Source organism: Aulonocara stuartgranti (genome assembly GCF_965226115.1).
Source record: "Aulonocara stuartgranti genome assembly, chromosome: 4".
NCBI lineage: Eukaryota > Metazoa > Chordata > Actinopteri > Cichliformes > Cichlidae > Aulonocara > Aulonocara stuartgranti.
In genome coordinates this window covers 6,805,376-6,826,530 of record NC_138942.1, presented here as the reverse complement: position 1 = coordinate 6,826,530, position 21,155 = coordinate 6,805,376, and the positions used below count along the sequence as shown (strand labels likewise).

The 21,155-nt window shown below is 39.5% G+C and overlaps 1 protein-coding gene across 3 annotated transcripts in view; it reads right to left on the bottom strand.

The window, feature by feature from the left end:
• The window catches only part of asic2 (acid-sensing (proton-gated) ion channel 2), a 427,006-nt gene extending 409,289 nt beyond the window's left edge, over positions 1-17,717 (bottom strand). The window contains exons 1-2 of one of the 3 annotated variants that reach the window (XM_082529060.1): positions 17,574-17,717; positions 13,758-14,377 (exon numbers count right to left, since the gene is read on the bottom strand). In XM_082529060.1, the coding sequence (XP_082385186.1) occupies positions 13,758-14,333 (576 nt within the window). In that variant the 5' untranslated portion in view covers positions 14,334-14,377; positions 17,574-17,717. The other 2 variants (XM_082529062.1, XM_082529061.1) reach the window with 2 other exon arrangements.
• Between the last annotated feature and the right edge of the window lie 3,438 nt (positions 17,718-21,155).

Sequence of the window (21,155 nt, the reverse complement as noted above, 5' to 3'; positions counted from 1 at the left end):
GTCATCTTGGACAATTCCCACTCTAATTTGCTTCCATTTGTCATTTCGAAGGTCGTTTTAAGCTAATTGCACCAGAGAAAGTAAAAACTGATACATCAGTAAGATCAGTGAGAACATTTCAGGTTCTCTCATTTAACACAGGAGCAGACATCACTAAATGCACTTATCTACACTAACACAGGCATGGTCCGCAAACCAGCTAACCTCTGCTTTAAAAAAATCAAACATGACAAAACAAATATAAAAACACCCCAATATATAGCTGACATTCACAATCTTTGCAGCTGCAACATGAAACCTAAACACTTGCTGTCCTCCAACATTTCATTTGCAGCATACCAGCTTTTATCACTGACACTGAAATCAGATCCAATATGAATTTCAGTGAAACAAAAATCAACAATGTAGCATCAGCAAAGAGGTTGCCCAAGACATCCAATCCATGTCACTCTCATGCAGTGGCAACAATCACTTAGGGTTTATTAATCGGGTCTGTTCTTTCTAACAGTGTACTTCAAGATCTGAGGAGCACTGAGTAGACAGAGAACAGAATAAAATAGTGTATTCTTTCATCTTTTTCAACATGCACAAACAAACTTTAACCATGCTAACAAGCAAATAAATGGTTGTTCATGCAGGTTTTATTTTATTTTGTACACAGCGCTGCCTCTCTCCTGCCAAATAGAGGAGAGAGGCAGTGATGGCAGCTGAAAGTGAGACTGAGTTCACTCAGTCTCAGCAGAACAAAACTTTAATTTTTAAAAACAGCAGAAATCAAGTTTTAGGGTCACACAAGTTCAAAACACAGCAAGTAAGGCACAGTCAACGGAAGAGAGAATTCTCCAAAAACTATTTTTTGACAGCTGTCACACACCAGAATTAAACACAGCTTGGAGAAATGTATTTTAAATTAGCATCATGATTATATTTACTTAATATTGGTCTTTGAATTCTGTGATTTCATGATCCTTTTACACAAAGAAAAGCCAGTTTGTAAAATTTAAGTTAACTGAAACCTCACTCACACAGATACTAGCCAATAACCACCTGACAACCAAAAGTCGCTGCGACCTCCAACTACACCAAAGTGGCTGGAATTCAAATTTTTATTTGGCAGGTGATTGGTGTCAGGAAATACACACTATTCCCTAGCGACCAGTGGTTGCTAAGGGGTCACAGACGAGTCTCTAAGCCTGCGCAACTGGGGTTTGGTAAATGGTAAATGGCCTGTATTTATATAGCGCTTTACTTGGTCCTAAGGACCCCAAAGCGCTTTACATATCCAGTCATCCACCCATTCACACACACATTCACACACTGGTGATGGCAAGCTACATTGTAGCCACAGCCACCCTGGGGCGCACTGACAGAGGCGAGGTTTAACTAAAGTGGAAGTGCATGAGGTAGATAAACAGCTAAATAGTATTACAGGATAAAAGTGTGAGATTACTTAACTGTGAATAATGCAAAGGGTTGCTTTACGAATGTGCAGTAGGCTCAGCATTAACATACTTTTAGCTCTGCTATTTGGTCTCACCCAATTCTTCTTTTTTTATGTCATTACTTCTTGTAAGACTAGGTTAATCGCATTTTATGTTAAAATACTGTTAGTGCATTTATATAGGCAACGTATGTCAGATGCTTTATTGGAAAAACTTGGATCTATTGCTAACATTTACTAGCAATCCAAACAGAGGATTGAACATAATGAAGTAAACTAACCAGAGATTAGATAACAAATGTTAAATGTTTGCAATTATACTTCACTTAAAGATATACTCCAAGATATAGTGAAAAAAAAAAGACTACAGTCAGACAAACTCAGAAGCAGACAGAGAATCAATCCAACCTTGGCCTTGTGGGGCCATCGTCTGTGATTTCCAGTCATGCTGTCTGCACACTGTCCTGTGTCATTTTGATAGAAATATCACACATTGTCCTGACACCAATGTAAGATCCTTTCTAGGAGAATAGCATCCATACCTGAAGACAAGGCAGATCCTGACAGATGGAGATGTTGAAGGGGTTATTAAGACATTTAACTCTTCGTACTAGAGCAGGGCAATATGACCAAAAATATTTATCATGATATACATTTGAAATTTTGCGATAACGATATAACTGACTATATAATTGACACCAGACAAAATGCTTTACAACTCCACAACTTTATTAGTGCAAAAAACCCCATCAATGTATTTTCACTTAAACAAGCAGCTGTTTTTTTTATGTGCATTAAAGTTGTATAAAAATGTAACAGTGCAAATTCCTTGCTAACAGTTTAACCAAAAGTCATTTCCAGTGGAAATTGGCCGACATATCCTCAGCATAACGATGTATAATATCCACAAAACTTAAAAAGAGGTTATACACACACAATACGGTAATATTATGTTGAAGCACAGTACGTATCACTCCGCGAGGCGCCTGCCTACGACAGCCGTAATGCTCCGACAATCAATCAAGCGGTGCGGGTTCGTAGCTTAGCAAAGTCGTACTAAAACACTTGACAGATTTTCGAGCGCCGTGTACGACATAAAATTGTTTCGAGGTCAGTAAACACAACCAGAATTCATACAAAAGGCACACAGGATTATAAGGGGCTCTGTCGATTTTCAGAAAAATCAAAGGATTGATTTTAAGTGTGCCGTATTTTCCAAACAACACGGTAATAACGACGGCCCGCTAGCATGCTCTACCAAAAATAGTGCTTTGTTTTGTATCTGACGGACGAAAGCTAAACCAGTTCCACACCACTGAAGTTGCAGCATTTTTACAAACCAATTCTAGTTCATCCGTTTCATTCAACGATCCACTTTCGCTCTTCTCATTCTGCGTCGCCGCCATGTGCGTATGTAAACATAGGCACTGCGCATGCGCGTTTTACCCATATTCTATCGCGATATTTCATTTTCCTATCGTTGCCCAAAATTACACCGGTATTATCGTGAACGGTATGATATAGCCCAGCCCTACTTCGTACCATTCCTCTTATTTACTTAGGCCTCGTCTCCCTCTCTAAACTTTGTACTGTAAAGCACAAGCAAGTAATTGATATATTTTCTGCACAACATGCAGTTGTTATGAATTGACTGAAAAAAAATACATTAAGAATGCTTTCTAACCTTGTATATTTAAACCACAATTAACTGCAGATGTATATGCAAGTAGTTGTTACATAGTCCTTAGAAAGATGATAATGGCCATCATGACTCAACAAATCAAGGTATCAGTTTAACCAATGGTTGCTTTCCATCAAAGTCTCTGTATCCTGGCAGAAACAGGGCCCTGAACATCCAGCTCTCACATGCGTATGACCATCGAGATCAAAAGAGCTCCAGTGTAGCTTACGGAGATTAAAAGAGACAGGTGGACAAAAGGGACTCTGAAAGAGTCAGCCACCCTGTTTAAGGAGAACCTGTGATTTTTTTTACCATCAGCTGGTCAGTTCTGGAAATCTAATGCTCAGCTTAGACACTGTGAAAGATTACAGGAAGGCAAAGAAGGCTAACATATGAAAGGTAATTACTTCAGATATCATGAAATCACGTGTTTGGCTACTGTGTTGATAAAAAGTACCCAGCAGTCTGTGCTCTGCTCGCCTGCAGAGGCATTGTTGATGTAGTCATCTTTATCAAAAATTTACACAACAAAAAAGCTGACTGTCAAGCATGCTCAAATCCCCATAGCAGGAAATTAAACAGTACAGACCATGCAGAGAACTGGTGATGGATGATGGATCAATTACATGTCCCATGTTCAGTTTAGTGTTTTAATCCCTCGGTGTAGCTCCTATTTAAAATTCAAATACTTTATAGCTTTTTCTAACAATAGAACGATCAGCACAATTGACAAGATTGTAAATTGTCTCTTTGTAAAGTTAATTCTTTACAGCAGTGAGATCACTTTAGGCACACCACTCAAAATGCCACCTTGCGAACTGATGTAGAGACAGCCAGTCAGTCCTGTGTATTAATGGTATGCACCATTTAAGTACCTTAAGTAAAAATTTGACAATTAGAAACTTAATCTTTTGACAACATGTGACAAAAATTTGCATTTATACATTTGTTTTCTTTGCTGCACCAACAAACTTTCTGAACTCTGAAGTGACATACCAACTGAACAATGAATCACATCCAACCTCAAAATAACTATGGACCAAAAATGTTAACAGAGTGAGCTATAGCAGTTCAATGTCCAATGGCCAATTCGATCTAATAGCACTAATTCATGAATATTTGATTGCAGTCAATGCATTCCTTTATCAGAGTACTGAAACCAAAGTAGGTTTTCCAGTAGCAGCAGATACCCTGACTGTAGCATTCAATTTCAGTTCTGTGCATTACCCTTGAAGGCTTGGCAATACGTTTTGCACACGGTATGTGAAGTGTAAAAAAAACATTACCAGTTAAACACTGAAACATGAACATTTTTTACTTTGACCTACCCCTGAAAAGCACTGAAATTTCAGGTGCCAACTGAGAAACCAACAAAAATGTATTCAGGAGCTTCTAACTCTGTAGATGATGTAACAACCTGATCATACTTAAGTACAGATTAAACTTCAAAGTAATATATTAAATGATTGCTTTCCAAAACAGCTTTAGGGATGCAAAGCTGTTTTATCAAGGGATTTTCACATATATGTCCACCTATTGGCAAAATACAGCTCAGGAGTCAGAACTGGTCTACGGACTATCTCAACATCTAAGAGGAAAACAAACAAAAAATACATTATACATACAAAATAATAATAGAAATTGATGACTAAAAGCTCCAGGAGGATTTCACCTAGATTTTCTTAAACAGTTTTTGATAATAAATAATGGATTAATGTCAGCTGTCTCTGTACAGCTAGTAAGTTTCTTTTCACTTGAACAGACCTGAACTCCACCATCTTGAACTTTAGTCTACGATAATACTCTTGGTTCTTTTCTGCAGCCTAAGCTCACAGCGTCGCCGCACCTCAACCAGTTCTCACCCAGCTTCATGTGCTGGTTTTAGTGACCCCCTAGCTCACAGATATTAAGAAAATATCGGGGGGTAGCAACACACTGCAGCCTAAGATGGTGGCGTTAGTTTATCAAATTGCAGGATGAGTCTCACAACATAGGAGTGCTATGATGACCATAGAAGTGCTGGTGCTAACGGTTCAGGTGTGACTGAACTTTCAAAATAAGAGCATGGGGGATTTCCCAATACCTTAGTGATCACATCGTTTTCAAAGACGGACAAAACAAATAAAATCAGCAAACAACTCATAGCTAGTAATATTATATTAGCTAGACTAATTAACGCATCACACTTCAGGAGTCGTGAAGTGTGATGCGTTAATGTTAGGTTAGGTACACAAGTGAAAACAGTCTTACTCAAGAACACAGGTCACCACAGAAAATGATTTAATTCATTTGCATGAATATGACCATGTTTTGTGACCAATGTTTATTTTATTCTTTCACTGATGCAAACATCAGTGATTTTAAAAATTAAATGTGTAAAACTGAGAATTTAAGGTGACTGCACAGCAGGCTGAGACAGAAAAGTCAACATTTTCTAACCTTTGGTTTCTGAAACAGTCACGTAGGCTTATTTTAGAGTCATTTGTTGTGGCCACTGAAATTCATGGATTTCAACACATCTGAAAACTAAAATTGCACTGAAACTTCAGGAAGCATATAAATATGATTGCAATCTCAGGCTTTCACACAGCTTTATGCCTTTATGTCCCAGGGTGCTGCTCCCGGCTGGTTATACTATCTGCAATACATGTAAACAATAATACGAATTCTCAAGCTGATCAATAAAGCATGCAAGACGGTATTTCTGGGAGGTTAAGTACTGATTCAGAAAATATATAATTTTCACTCTGTGGCTGCCAAACAGACTAAAGGAATTCAAGTTAACTAGCCACTTGACCTTTGATTTCACAAACAGTCAATATCTGCTGGAAGCAACTGATGGCTAATTCATCAAGAAGCTCTTACACACACAAATACAAACACACATGAGGACTGATTGCATATGACAACACAAACCCATACACATGAAAATATAAACATAGCCTGCAGTACATTAAATCACACACATCATCCCGTCCTCCTCCCGTGGCCAAGATGAAGTAGGTCTCCAGATACGTTGCTTAGGTAATGGGACATACCACTCTCCCCTCTTTCAGCTTTCTCTTCTTTCTTTGCTAGTGTGAGCGCCAGCCAATATCTACAACCATGACTTCATGGACCGCCCTGCCACAGCTCCATGCCTCTGCTATAAACCTCTCATTTTCTGTTTCATGCAGGGAAACGCTGGGCGGTTAACTTATTCACAAGAATAAAATGTAGTCTGGCCATTAGTGATGTCCTGAGCTAGTTGACAGGATGGAGGTAGTTTTTCTGAATGGGACTGCCTACAGTTTTAGTGAAGGAAGCTTAGACCAATTAGAGCTGCTATTTTTTATCTTATGAATCAATTATTTGATTGACTGAAATATAATCAGCTTTCCATGGCCATTTGTTTTTCTTTTCTTTTTTTAGCAAAATGTCAAATGTTTTCTACTTCTATTCTGTTTTTTCATCTTAATGTTGATAAAGTAAGATAAGCCATGGTCATACCTTATCCTCTTTTTTTTTATGGACCAAACAGTAGATCAGTTATTTAAGAAAAAATATAAAATTTCCAGCTTACTGACAAATGAAAATAATTATTAAATGTAGGCAAAACCTATTATCTGAAAGGCTATATTATGTCAACATCCTATAACTGAATTCAGCTTTGGGGCAAACAGTATGGGCAGTATTTTGTTCATGCTATGGACAAAGAGCTCACCAGTCTTAATGAACACATTTCCATAAACACTCCACTTCCCATTAGCAAGGCACATCAGGCCGTATACTGTCCAGTGGTATAAATTATGTGTCATATCGCAATATCTATGATATACCAACACCACACATGAGTGGTGAATGAGGCAATCTCAGGCATGCGGAGGCAGTTTAGTACTTAAAAACAGAGCTACTTCAACAGGCTCCATGAAAACACCTTGCAAAATATGGAAGACTACACTTGCCAATAAACGAGAAAATCACAAACTTGTTTCACTTGAGGCAAAAAAAAAGTACTGTCAAGCAAAACCAGCCAATGACAGTTATCCTTGGAGAAAATGCTAGTAGCTAGTGATGTGCTTCCCAGAAGTAAACAAGTGTGTCAAATAAGCATCACTCCACCTAACTCACTAGATAGACTACCACCATTGCACTATAATGCTGCTACTGATACCTTGTGTCAATAGAGTCACACTAACAGAATTAAGTAGTCTGTCATCAATGAGAGCAGCTTATTTGAAAAGAAGACTTTCAGTGGGTTTCAGTGATTTTCAGAAAACAAGCAAAAACAAGGAATAATAAACCATTAAAAAAATACATTTCAAATTTAGGCCACTAGGTTTTTTCAGTTCGATGATTTCTGATTTAAACTCCACTTTAATTTCTTTGAAGAAAAGTTCCAGCACGGCTCCCTGTGACTACTATGGAAAGCAATGCTTCTGATGCCCATATCATAAGTTAAAGTGTTTTTTTTATGTGTAATAGGGTTAAGGTAGCCTGATAACACAGTTATAGGTTGTAATTTAGGTTGTAACATGCCTCTCATCACACTAAGCCAAAATCACATACAAAAAGATAAACAATTGTTCATTAAATCTAGTATCCTTTATCATTGCTATATAAAAAACAAGCTGCTTTGGGGCAGTGTACTCTATGTCTTAATGTGATAAAGGCCACAATGTTCACTGATGTATTCACTCTGTTAAATTAACAAGTTACCCAAGAAGACTTCCTTTATACTTCTTGGTAGACTTAGCTCAGAACAAAGCTGAAGCGCCATCCTTCTTAATAATTCTATGTGACAAAAAAGGACACACGAGTATGCTCCTCGTGATTAAAGCTGTAGAAACGAAGCACTTCACTTTCACGGTCACACCCAACATCTCCTGCATTATTTTAGTCGGGGAAAAAAAGAAAAACTTTGTTTTGACACAAATAAATTAATCATTACATTAATTACCAAGGCAATTATTTTTAGTAGAAAACCCCTTCGGGGAAAATTACTCCTTTTACACACACTCCATCTTCAACCTACTATAATACACCACTGCAGACAGCTGCACTATCTACTACATAAGCACTATCCACACACTAAGCTGTCTGTCTGTGGCTACACTCCAACTTTTCTTCCAAGTTGGTTAAACAGCACAGGTTGCCTGCCTCTCCAGGGTGTTTTAGAAAGGCAGGCTTGTGGGTGGCTGTAGTGCTTTCCATGCCCTTTAAAGAGACTGAGATATCATGCTCGCAGGGAATGTAAAATGCCACGGTAATACCACATTAGTGATTAATACAGTACATCCACTAAAACCTAATGTGACGCACTGGGCTTTCAAATGTTGAGAAATGAATGCAAAAGTGATAAAATGCTGTTAGTGAGATGGAGTGGCCAGAGGAGGAGGAGAAGGGGGAGGACAGATTAGAAAGCACATAATCCCCCAACACATTGGTGACTGACATTAAGATACTCCTGCTCTACTGGTGAAAGCGAGGCAAATCTAGCCATGCAATAATTAGCCTGTGAAGTGCTAAGGCCACAGGTTGCATGTAATGACTAACTGCTGTTGTTGTAAACAGCCAGCACCATTACATTGACAATGCTGCTCCAACAAGGTTCCGGTCAGAGGAATGGATGAGTAGCTAATTAGTATCTGTTTGATACAGACCTCTGGGTCTGGCTGCTATCAGGTTTCACATTAAGCCTGAGAGTGTGATAGGGTCATCCCAGGATAGTCCTACTACAGGGGTATTTATATATATTACTGAAGCACGCAGGGAATGCAGGAGAGGCCCAATGAGCTGATTCACTCTGGCAGACACTGATGTGTCTTGTCAGTGTGATCAATCAGCATTTAATCATGGCTGTAATCACACCCAGCAAAACAAACACAGGCACAGGGAAATTGATTAAACACATAACACATGATAGGCTTACACCTACACCAGCAAAATTTTAAGGATGGGCAATGGGGTACAATTTATGCCAGGAAAAGACTGAGTTGAAGTTATTAGGCCCACAGTTTCTTACAATTTTCACTGCATGATCAATTTGGTTAATAGAAGAGTCCCTAAATGATAGTCATGCTCATTAAATTAAAGACATTTGGCATCTGCTCCATTTCCCCGAAGGTTAAAGTTTCATTATAAAGTGTAGGTATGATATTAACAGGATTCTTCCAGAATGACAAGCCTTAGGGAGTGAGGGGGTGTCTATTAGGGTTAGGGTTACAATTGGAAAAGGTGGTCTTTGTTTCAGGCAAAGCAGGACAACCATTAAAATAATAGTGTTATTATACTTATTAATGCTAACCCAATATATAGTACTTGGCTCTGAGTAAAAATATTAGATGTCTAGAAATAAATTAACCACATTTCTAAAATACTTGACAGACAGGTATCGAATCAACACTGTAAAGCTAAGCCAAAAAATTATATTAAGTGCTATTTACAAGCTAGAGTCAGCAAGCACTTAAAGTCGTTACACTGCATAAAATAATGGAATTAAAAGCAGCACAAACAAAATCACATCTATTATCCATTTTCATTAATAAAAAGATCCCTCAGGCACAAACTACTTATGTCACCATTTCTAGACTATCTGAGACATTGATAGGTATTGACATACCTACATTGATGCGCTGCAATATTTTTCCCGTACAGAACATCAATAACTTACTGTTAGTTTCCATTTTTTGAAAGGGTTATATAATCATATCTTTTTGGGACAATGCAAGTGATAGAAGTTGAAAAAAACATAAAATTATTCCCTGTATTAGACAGGTAGGCTCTGAATTTCTTTTCCACACTCAGCACCACAACTTTCTCACAGATTCACAGTCACAACTTGATACTTAGGATGGAGAAGCACTACGACCACTCAGCATCCTTGCAGATGCTGCGTTGAAAGAATCAAGTGGGTGGGTGGGGGGGAGAAAAAAAGGCAGGCTTTTGTTTTGTTCACTGGCTGTTTGGAAGCGAGGATGCTGAATTTGGCTTGAAATGCGCCCTGTTTTTCTGCCATCCTTGAAAAACGAGCACACCAAAGTGCTTATTTAGAAAGAATCACATCAAGTAGGTTGCACAGGCACTCATGTATAAACAGAAATTAACAGGACGAGCAGTCTGCGCATTTTAAAAATGCTATAAAAAAAAAAAACCCAAAAACGAAGGCAACACATAATACATGCATATAAGTGGAAATGTGCACACTGTTGCTGTTTCCCTTTTGTGCAGCACTGTGTTCCAGTTCCATCAGTCACATCACACTGACTCTCGTGTCCCCACAATCCTCCCCACGGTCATTCATCACAGTGTCACTCAAGCGCTGACTCGGGTCCCTGGAGTGTCATGGTAATGCTGTCCCTCAGTGTGTGTATACTCATTCATGTATATGTATATTTTGGTGCGTTTGTCTGGATCCATGTGTTTGAGTCCATTCATGCATGCGTTTTTCTATTTTGGGGGTCCTACTGTTTTTTCTTTTTTACTCAGAAGGCGCCGGAGATATGAAGGTGTGTCGCTGCAGTGACAGAGAAAAGGAGAGACAGTGCAAGTCGACAGAGAGCAGTGGGGAGAATTCAGGAGGAGCTCAGAAGCAGCAACAGGCAGAGGGCAAAGAGGATGACAGTGCCTTCTAGTAGCCGCTCTGTCAACACGATTATCTTTGAACCCGGCTTTAGGTCAAAGACGCGTCACACAATATGCAAGACGGTTACTAAAGGGAAGTTACACTGACTCACTGAGCTGCATGGAAAGGAACAAACACAGCCAAGCCAGCTCTGAATTAACTCCCTGAAGATTCAACACAATGAAATTATGAAAATCAAATGTTCTCCTGGCAGATATAAGCAGAGAATTGCTCACCAGCAGCTTTGCTGCAGCTTAGTGCAATATGGATCAGAGCTTCCAGGGAAGTATCCATATGAAGGTATGAACAGAAAATCACTACTCCCAAAGTGTGATCTACCATTGTTGTTTTTCCAATTAACGTCTGCATCGAGCATCTCTCAGAATAAAGCACGATGATATCAATCCTAAAATAAGTGTCACAGAGCGAGGAGCTTTAACAGCTCGGATTACACACATCAGAGGTTGGATAATGCTGTTGATGTGTTCTGTGAGTCCACTTCACAAAATTAAGAGCTCTTCAAAGAAGACCAAATCCCAGTAGCAGCTTCAACAAGCTGTTGCATGCATTGTACACGCATCACTGATCAGGTTTGGGGCAGGCACAAAAAACAAAACATCTCATTAATACAGAGCTATATCAAGCTGTTGGGCAACTTCCTAAATGACCCCATGCATCATTTTATTACTGCTCTACGATGAAAAGATGGACCAGTAGATACAACTCAAAAAGATTCACAGAGTATACTCAAAGTAGTTTTGCATGCTTAAGCTTATTTACTTCATAGATTTGATTTTACACACACACACACACACACACACACACACACACACACACACGGCAAAGCTTTCTTTAATCAGCACTGTGGATTTTTTCAAACCACTTAAAATACTTTCCATCTCTTTTATGCAAGATTATAATCTATTGGTGAATTTTTGAAGTTCATAACATCAAGTTGGCATCATTTTTAGTAATTTTCCAAATAGCAGTTCTATTTTAATACGGTTCACAGTCTTTACATTTAACCTGAAAGGTGAAAAAGTTCATGCTTTCTCTCAACACCAGTGTCTTTACTCAGCCAAACAGCCAACTTCCTCAATTAAAAGTAGTAGTTGAGGAGTAGTCCAACATGAGGCTACACTAAAGTTTGTGATACTATTAAAGTAGAAGCAGTACATCAGACCAATGTGTCCTTTGAAGAAAACTAGGCCATTAAAGAGATTGTTTCAATGACAGCACCAACAAATGTTTATGAAAACACAAATCTTGTAAATTTGAACATTAACAGCTGAATATTTTTATTCAATTTTATTTATTTAGCACTATCAGCTGCCTCAGGACTCTTTATATTGGAAGGTAGAGACCCTACAATATTAGAGAAGATACCCCAACAATCAGGCCCTGTAAGTAGTACCTGGCAACAGTGGAAAAAAATGCACCCTTGTTTAACAGGCAAAGAACCAGGCTAAGGGAGGGGAGAAAGAGAAAAGGAGAGCATAACTTGTGCATAGGAAATGAAAAAGAGGGGACTGGAGAAGAAATACTCAGTGCATCATGGGAATTCCCCCAGCAGCAGCACAACTACAAGATGGTTTCAAAGCGCCTGTTTGAGTGAATGAAGCCAATCAAGAGAATGTGATCAGTGACTGATATTATTAAGTTGATTTAAACCTGGATTCATGTTCAAAAATACAATCAAAATCCCATTAAACTTCCATTATTGTCATACTTACATTGCTGCAGTCACATAATAATGACGAGCAGATTGATGTTGAAAAATCTTTAGCTTACCAGGTAATGATAATGCAACACCATTAAAACTAATGCAGATTCTGTGTTCAGTATGATGAATTGTATAACTCAAGAGTCAGCCAACAGATAAGCAGCAGAATAAATAAAACATACAAATCTCCAATACTGCACAGGATGCATTTAAATTGGTCTGTAAAAATATTGCATATGCAAGACTTAGTTAAACCTTGAAATAACTCTGGGATACAACTCACTGTCTTGGGACAAGCAACAAAATCCATGATTTTCATAGCTATAAAGTCTTTAACAATTGTGTTGAAGAATTCTCAAAGAAGAAAGAGCCATTTATATCCTCTATGTCTACAGAAAGAAAAAAAACACTGCACTGTTCTCTTTAGTAACATTCACAGACTGCATCCACTGCACTGTTAACAGAATCAGTAATAGATCTAATTGCAAAATCCAAGTATGCAACAGATGGGCGTTGCGAATGCTGTCTTTATGTGTTAAAACCAAATTTACTGCACAACTTGCTCACTCTGACTGCCAAAAAGTAAAATATCACAAACACAGAGGCCAAAAAGCCAATTTCCTTTTTATTCGTGCAACCAGACATACACATTTCCCCAACACACCTCCACTTTGCTCTGATCAATGCCCTCAAGTTGTACAAGCACATTAGAAACACAGTACAGACAAAGGGGTCCTACACCTGAAAAGATTAAAATAACAGTATGTTTTAGCCGTGACTTTCCACTCTGAGATAAGCCAACAGAGTGATTTTAGTGGTGTGATTTATTTGGTACTTGGTGTTACTGGATTTCAGAGTACAAAAATACTTGAGTGCAGAAGTAAAGAAAGTGCCCAAGACAAATCTGTTCCTCTGCTTCAGTGACTAAAATACTTTAGACTTGTCACTGAAGTATATTTTGTATTTTCCAGCGAGGTGATGCTATTGTGTGAAGGATGAGGACAACAATAAAGCAACAGAAAAGAATAGATTTTCAACAAAGCTTAAACTCCAACCTGTGCAGCCAAACATAGTAACTCAAAAAAGAAACAGCCAGCATGCTCTCAGTCTTGCACCATTGGAGAGAAAGCACAATCATCAGCCGCCAAGTTATTTTACGTTTTTTTCTTCACTGGAAACCTTCTACGCGTAACCTGAACACCACAGAAACAGAGCCACCTGATGGCTAAGAGACTGCAGAGAGGGTCCGATCCCAGCTCAGCCCAAAAGAGCTGACATTTAGAATACAACACATAGAGAGTATACTCACGGTTTTGAAGTCGTTGGGACTGCAGTCTTCACCTTGGTATCTGCAGTAGAGCATCATCTCTTCCAGGTCATGGCCAACCCTCTCAATGAACTCCTTCATGCTGAACGCTTTGGGCCTGTAGGCCGTGAAGTTTGCCTTTTCCTGTAGGAACGCAAGCACATCAGGCTCCGCCAGGTGTGGCTGGGGGATAGCCAGGTGCACATCGAGCAGGGCTAGCAGCTCTCCGGCGTGGTACAGGTCGTTGCGTGTGAGACGGCTGAAGCGATACACATTGAGGTTACAGATGGTCACAGCAGGGAAAACCAGGCTGCTTGACACCACAGCATCCACGCTGGTCACGTGAGGGTAGGAGAGGAAATAGGCCAAACGCTCTGTACTTTCCAGGGCTAACAATCCCAGGCAGGCCAGCAGAGCCACAGCCCAAAGCAAGCGGCGTGCACTGGGCTGACCATAAGGGAAAATAAAGCGAAGTCCATGCAGCGTGCTGGTGTGGACGAAGGCCTGCCAGGAGGTGGGATGTAGGCTGGAGCTTTCCTGGCTCCCCTGACTGCCACAGTTCTCCTTCAGATCCATCATCAGCTCTCCACTTCCTCAGCCAGGGAGCACCCGTAAACTCACACCTGCACAAACAGAGATGGAACTTCAGTGAAAGGCTTAGATTCATAGTCTAAAATCATATCGACTGCACTGATACGATGCAGGGAAATAGGCTAAAAGACAAAAATGGAAAAAAAAATTTAGAAAACTGGAACAGAGATCTGCAGCAAGCGCTGACAGCAAGCATGCAAATACGACAGATAAAAAAGATAAAACAACTGAAAAAGGAGAGGAAGTAGATACAGGAAGACAAAGATCTCCACAACCCACATAACTACTATGAAGAGTAAGAAGCAGAGGAGAAAGATGCTCCCTCAGGGCATCCCTCTCCTCTCCACCTCCATTCTCAATCACTCCCTTGAGCTCAGAGTTAGTGTGGCTGCCAGACTGCCTGTGGCTCCTACTATACCCAACACACACATACAAACATCCACTCAACACACACTCTAGACAAATCCCAAACTGCCCTGCTCTCTTTCTTCCTCAGCTGCCCTCTGTGACTGCTAGATTTCAGACAAAAAACACCAGAAGTAAGTCCTCTGAGACCCGGAGCAAGAGGTGAAAGTCACTTAAGCCGAAAGCCAGAGAAAGCTGCCTCTGTGTATTTAATGTCCCGACTCATCTCCATTCAAAAGCACACACATACACACTCTCTCACTCACGCGGTAACTCTCTTATGCATGAGTGTGCATGCGAGCTGCCACACACATATAAGCGCACACGCACACAAGGCTTCTCATGGTTTCCGTGCCCTCAACTAATGACAAGCCTAAGCACCTCTCTCGTTCAGCCTAGCGAGTAGACATCCAGCCGGCGCGAGCGTGAGTCTGACAGCGCACGTGTGTGTTTGTGTGCGTGTGAAAGAGAGAGAGGGACACAGAGAAAAGCATAAGAGAGAGAGAGATGATCAGAGCCGCTGCTTAGTCTTGTATGCCGATCCAAACTCCTGCTTTCCTGTGGCCAGATACATCCGCTTTCCCTCCTCTTCCCAGCTCATCTGTGGTGGCGGCGAACAACAGCGGAGCCGGGAGAGACGGAAGGCGCACACACCAATACACGCTTGTACAGAGAGAGAGAGTGGAGAGAGAGCGTGAGGGAGGAGGAGGGAGAGAGGAGGGAAGACAACACTCTCCTCCCTTGCTCTCTCAAAAGCAAAGTCTCTTATTGAATAGCTTTCCTCCTCCTCCTACAAACACTGCCACCTTAGCTCGCATTTGTATCTGAGCCCTTCATATTTTCATATGGCACCAACCTCAAACTGAGTGATGGATGGATGCAAAACAGGAGGCTGTCAGGGAGGAAGATAGTAGAAGGGAAAACAGTGGTGGCTGCTTGGCCAGGGATGGGGGGGGGGGGGTATGTCATGGGAAGTGAAGCAGAAGTAGAGACGGAGGAGTAAAGGCTGGGAGATGTAGGTTGAGGGGAGGGATAAGGACAAAAATAAAATTGGAAAACTAAAAAAAGAGCAAACGAGCAAGCGTGGTCACACAGGCTGCACAGCAATGGCACACAGAGGAAAGTAATTTAGACGTGCAACGTCACATGAGGAAGAGGGAGACACGGATGTAAAGGGAATAACAAGCACACAGAGTGTGTTTGCCGTGTGGAATGCAACATTTAAATCACGAGCTTGTAATTCATAAGGAGTCTGATCTTTCTCAGAATGAAGCGAAAGCGAGAAAACAGCGAGTTTTGTGAGGCAACATAAGGAGACAGGAGCAGCAAAGTGGTGAGGAGAGAATAACACGAGGGTGTTAAAGGTGGTAAAAGAGGAACGAGAACGCCTGTGTGTGTATTTGGACTGACTGGAAACAGGTTGTCAGAATGATCCCTAAAAATATATACGAATTTCACCTCCAACTGAATAAGAAATTGGACAGCTGGAGAGGAAAATATATCAGTTTGACACATTTTATTCAATTGGAACCGCTAATACATGAGCTAATATTTGTCTTTAACTTAAATCCACAATAAACTGATTACTCCTTAGGTTAGAAACTTAGACTTTAATAAATACAAAAGCAGTCTTTTGCACCAGGGAAGCTTTTACATCACTAAATCAAATTCAAATAAAAATATGTTACAACTACAAGAAGAAAGAAATGGAAAATATTGTTACAATTTTACCTAACATGTTAATCAGAGGTTATCAGGATTCTGACAGGTTGGCAGGCTGAATTACACAGTAGGCCATCTTGCACAAACATGTTACATTTACCATGTTATTGAAAAGATTAGCTGGGACATCAACATAACACACAGAGCAACTGATACTGGATGCATTACACCTGCTGAATCTGACAGTACACTAATACTCTTATTCTTTTAGTCCTTATTCTGGTCCTCGTGTCTGTATGCCAGCTCCCAAGCACTTCAAGTTTCTTAAAACATGCACACACAACAATAAAGAAAAATGTATACTAGACAACCTCCATCTCATCAAACTTAGACTCACTAATAAACACCAACAAGCAGACACAGCTGATACTTGATTTGACAATTCCAGAATAGTACAGAATGAGAACTAAGGAGTGATTTAGGTGAAGTCAGTGACAAACTTTAAAACTTTAGGATCCCTCTTGGTGAAATCCCAACATGCTGTCAGCTGAGAAGCTCATTTTCTAAAATTACCGGGCAATTACAGCATACCCCTAATCAAGTGATTAAAAAGTAATGAGCAGCCCAAATGAAACAGCCACTCATAAAACTATGTGTCGGTGCCTGGAGCACAAACCTCTTCACTATTTCTAAAGATACGGTTTGACATTTAATCAAAGGTACATCAAGTGCCAAACATTTTTAACCATGTGAAGTTACTAATGATAATTCATGCATTTTTAAACTCCTGCCATTATAATTAGCCTAACTTCCTACCTGTATGCTTGTTTTCTAAGGCACATCAACAGGTTGATATGCTGCTGCACATCCTGTTCAACCTATTTAACAAATGATTAATTTTTATTAAATGTATTACACTTTTATTTCAGTTGAACATTTCTCAAGACATTAATACCCTATTAAAAATTTGGTGCATTGGCTAGCCCGCGGCTAATCTCAGCTCATGCAACAGATGAGGTTTTAACTCCTCCCCCTTCGTACTCTTTTAAACAAGTTCATCATTTTAGCCAGGGCTCCTTCTGTTTGTTTATAGGATATAGAGAATGTTCTAATATTAAGATTATATTTATTTTTCTAACCACAATATTAAAGAATACAGACCAGCTCAGCAGCTTGTGTTGTCTTCTGGACCGACTGTACACTTTCACCTTTAAAACAAAGATGGCGACCGGAAATTAACTACTTCTGCCCGGATTTCACAACAAAATAAGTTGATGACCACTTAAAAAAAACCCATGTATAGATAACCTATTATACCAACAAAACCAACCTAGCTCCTGTAAGGACAAACAATGTAATATCTTTTATTTCTTTGTTTAACCAAACCAGAGAGAAATTTTGGGGGAATGGTTGCTTGTTTAGCTTCTACTTCACAGGGATATAATAAGTCAGTAGCTTATTGTATAACCAAGGGAAAAAAAACAGACTCCAGTACTATCTAATATAAAAATTTAAGTTGTGCCTAAGGCACAAAGTGGGTTTGTATCTCCAGCAGTTATTTGATCTACAAAGAAAGTCACAACACAATGTTGTTGTTTTTTTACTCTTTCTACTTTTTATTTGCCATTTAAGAAAACATGTTTGATATTGTCCTGTACCTATGCCATCACTTTGCCCTTTCACACTTATTTCAGCAATTAGCAACAACACACAAATCCTAATCCCACAGAAGTTGAAAGATTAGGTTATTTTAGTGTTATCTTTCTGACAAGCACACACTCCGAAGCGCACTCAAAGCCTACACCCACACACACTGTCAGTTGATCACAGTCTTTCTCCGAAATGTGGTCTCAGACAGCTGCAGGGTTTGCTGGTTTCTTAACAACTTAATTAAGCAAATCTCCCCTTTTTTCACTGAGGTAATGAGCATGGTTTTACAGGGATTAAACAGTCTCCAGGGTTGAAAATAAGGCTTTATGTGTTAGCAATCTTATCTTCCTTTATCCATCCAGCCAACTTTCCATGCACAGGATTAGTGAAGGCAGGAGGATTGTTAGCATTGCCATAAATTTCTCTTTTTTTTTTAATTTGCGTGGCATTAATGCTAAAAAGCTTAGTGCAACATTCTGAAATGAGTCTGTTTATTATTATTTTTTCTGTCATTGGGAAAAGGCATAATATGCTACTTGACTTGGATTAACACCGACAGCCGGTGATCAGTCACACATTTAGAAGTGCCAGGGAAAAGATGCACCTGCATATGAGTGATAAATAAATGGAAAGGGCAAAAATTAGTCTTGGTGCACCTGCTATCTTGTCATTGATTTATCAACTACACTACACATGCATAAGATTTTTTGCTATTTTCATAATGTCTATCGCCATAAAACACATATGATTCTTATTATCAAATCAGTGGTTCCCTATGCTCCATGTATCTGTTTGACTGGATTGAACTTTTGTTATTATTATTAGTCTTCAATCTAATGGCCTTTCTTTGAGGACCTCTATAACAGTAGTGAACAGGATACTCATGGGCTATTTTCCCATCATTTCAAATATCGTGCGGCATGAAAGATGGAAAATTATATTTCAAAAAAAGACAGTGGGATTTTTCCAGATTTTCTCACAGAGTTAACACTACTTTACATCAGACATGAGAAAATTTTCTTTTCTGCTGGGATACCAAATCAGAGCAAATCACAGACAGAAAAGAAAGAAAAATCTTTTTTTAATTTTTTGCGTCACTAGGCAGTTCGTGTACTCTATGAATGATGAGACTGAAAGAGTAATTACACTTTGACTATCTTAATGGATTATGAAAAATAATAAACTCTTACCAGGAGATAATTAGGATGTGTACAGTAAGTACCAGACTTGGCGAGACTGGGCACAGCTGATTATTACCTCTGGCGAGAGGCGATTGAAGTAGAAGGGCAAATTATTCCAGTAACTGAGCAATAGCGGCAGTCTGGCTCAAACCATAAACCCCCTCCCTGTTCCCCGTTTGTGAAGATCTTAATTGGTAGATGTGCAGATTAGGAAAAGTGCAGCTCCTCCTGCACATACACAGAAAGACCGACAGTTTCAAAGTTCCCCTCCAAACAGGAGTTTTATCATCAAGGCTCTTAACTGGGTGTTGGATGCTTGTTTGTTCTCATAAACACATGAACTGGGTTAATGACGTCCACTAGGACCTGCCAAGGAGGCAGTGCAATGCAATCCTTGCTGCTATCTGTGCAGATACTTTATATCATATGCAATATATATGGAGCTACTGCAGTGGACCTCAAAATGTATTTATTTATTTATTTTTTTCTTGGATTGCTTTTCACTTGTGACGACTTATCCCTGAATATGTAAGAAGAGCATTTACATCCCTGGATTGGTTCATTTTAAGTGCTTTCCGAGAAGCTATAATTTTACAGGGGGAAAAAAGGAAACCTTTTTTTTTTAAGTTAACCACAGCAAGGACCTATTCATAGACAGGCATCCATTACGTTTAACCAGATCGGTCTCTACAAGAAGAAGAAAAAGCTACTTCTGCTACAAAGAATTATTAAGGTTTTAAAATAATACAAAAGAAGGACTTCTAGTCCCTTCAGTCTTTTGCCATAGGTATCGTGTCCCTCAGATTTATGGTAAGGAGGAAAAAAACCTTCTTGAAGAAGTCTCCAGTCTACAGGGGTAATCAGTGTCTGGGAAACTGGCTGAATACGTTACATGTTGTTTTATTATACCAGAGATTTGCCGGGTACACTTTCAGAGGATCACAGATCATGTCAGATGGACTAAACCCACCTGTGATTCTTAGAGTACATGTGACTTTTCAAAATCCATTTGTGTGATCAATGTCTATAGAAGCTGGACCAAAACGAGAAAAGATAATAAACCTTAAAGGATAAAGTAAGGCTAATCTAAAATCCCTTTTCAGCAAGCTTGAGGCTAGATTATAATGGCAGGTCAACTATTTCAATGCCAGCATTTGTTTGCTTTTTTTTTTTTTTTTTAACCAGACTGCACTCCTGTGGTCTTAGCATATAGAGTTAAAGGACAGACTTATTCAGTCTTTTACACCTCCACATTATGTGTCCATACGCCTGTTTTCTCACGGACTCGCATGGATAGCTCGTGATTCATCTGCTGTAGTAGCAGACCTTGCATTTCACTATGGTGCCATTTTCCTTTTTGCACCTACTCTCTGTGCTGTCGCCATCGCTAGAGTTCACTAGCTGAGAACAACCTGATGTGCCTTGCTTTAGTCCAATCTGTTATGTTACTTATTCCACTGATCTTATGCTGAGTTTTGCCCTGCTCGAAACTAACGTGGAAGCCACACAGCCGCTCCTGCTCTGTACACTATATATGCATCTATTGTTGTCTGAAAAAACTGAATGTTTCCTTAATGTAAATTAATAATTGTACTTCGAGTTTACCAGTTTAATTTCTTGTAGATTTAAATGACAAAAACAGTTACGTTTCTCTTCGTTAAGCCCACTCAGTTAGCTCTACAAGAAACCACTCGAAATACACAAGGCCCTCACATCCCTCTACCAGTGCGTAATTTAAAAGCAGATTTGTGCATTTCCACTACAAAACATTGGTAGTACCACAAAACTGACCCTGGGAAAGTGCCATATCATTGCTAGGACCTAAGTTGAAAGCACTGATGGTGGCTGTAGAAAAGGCTAGTGTACCAGATTCACAAATTTGCAACCCACACATTCGGTCCTATTAAACCCA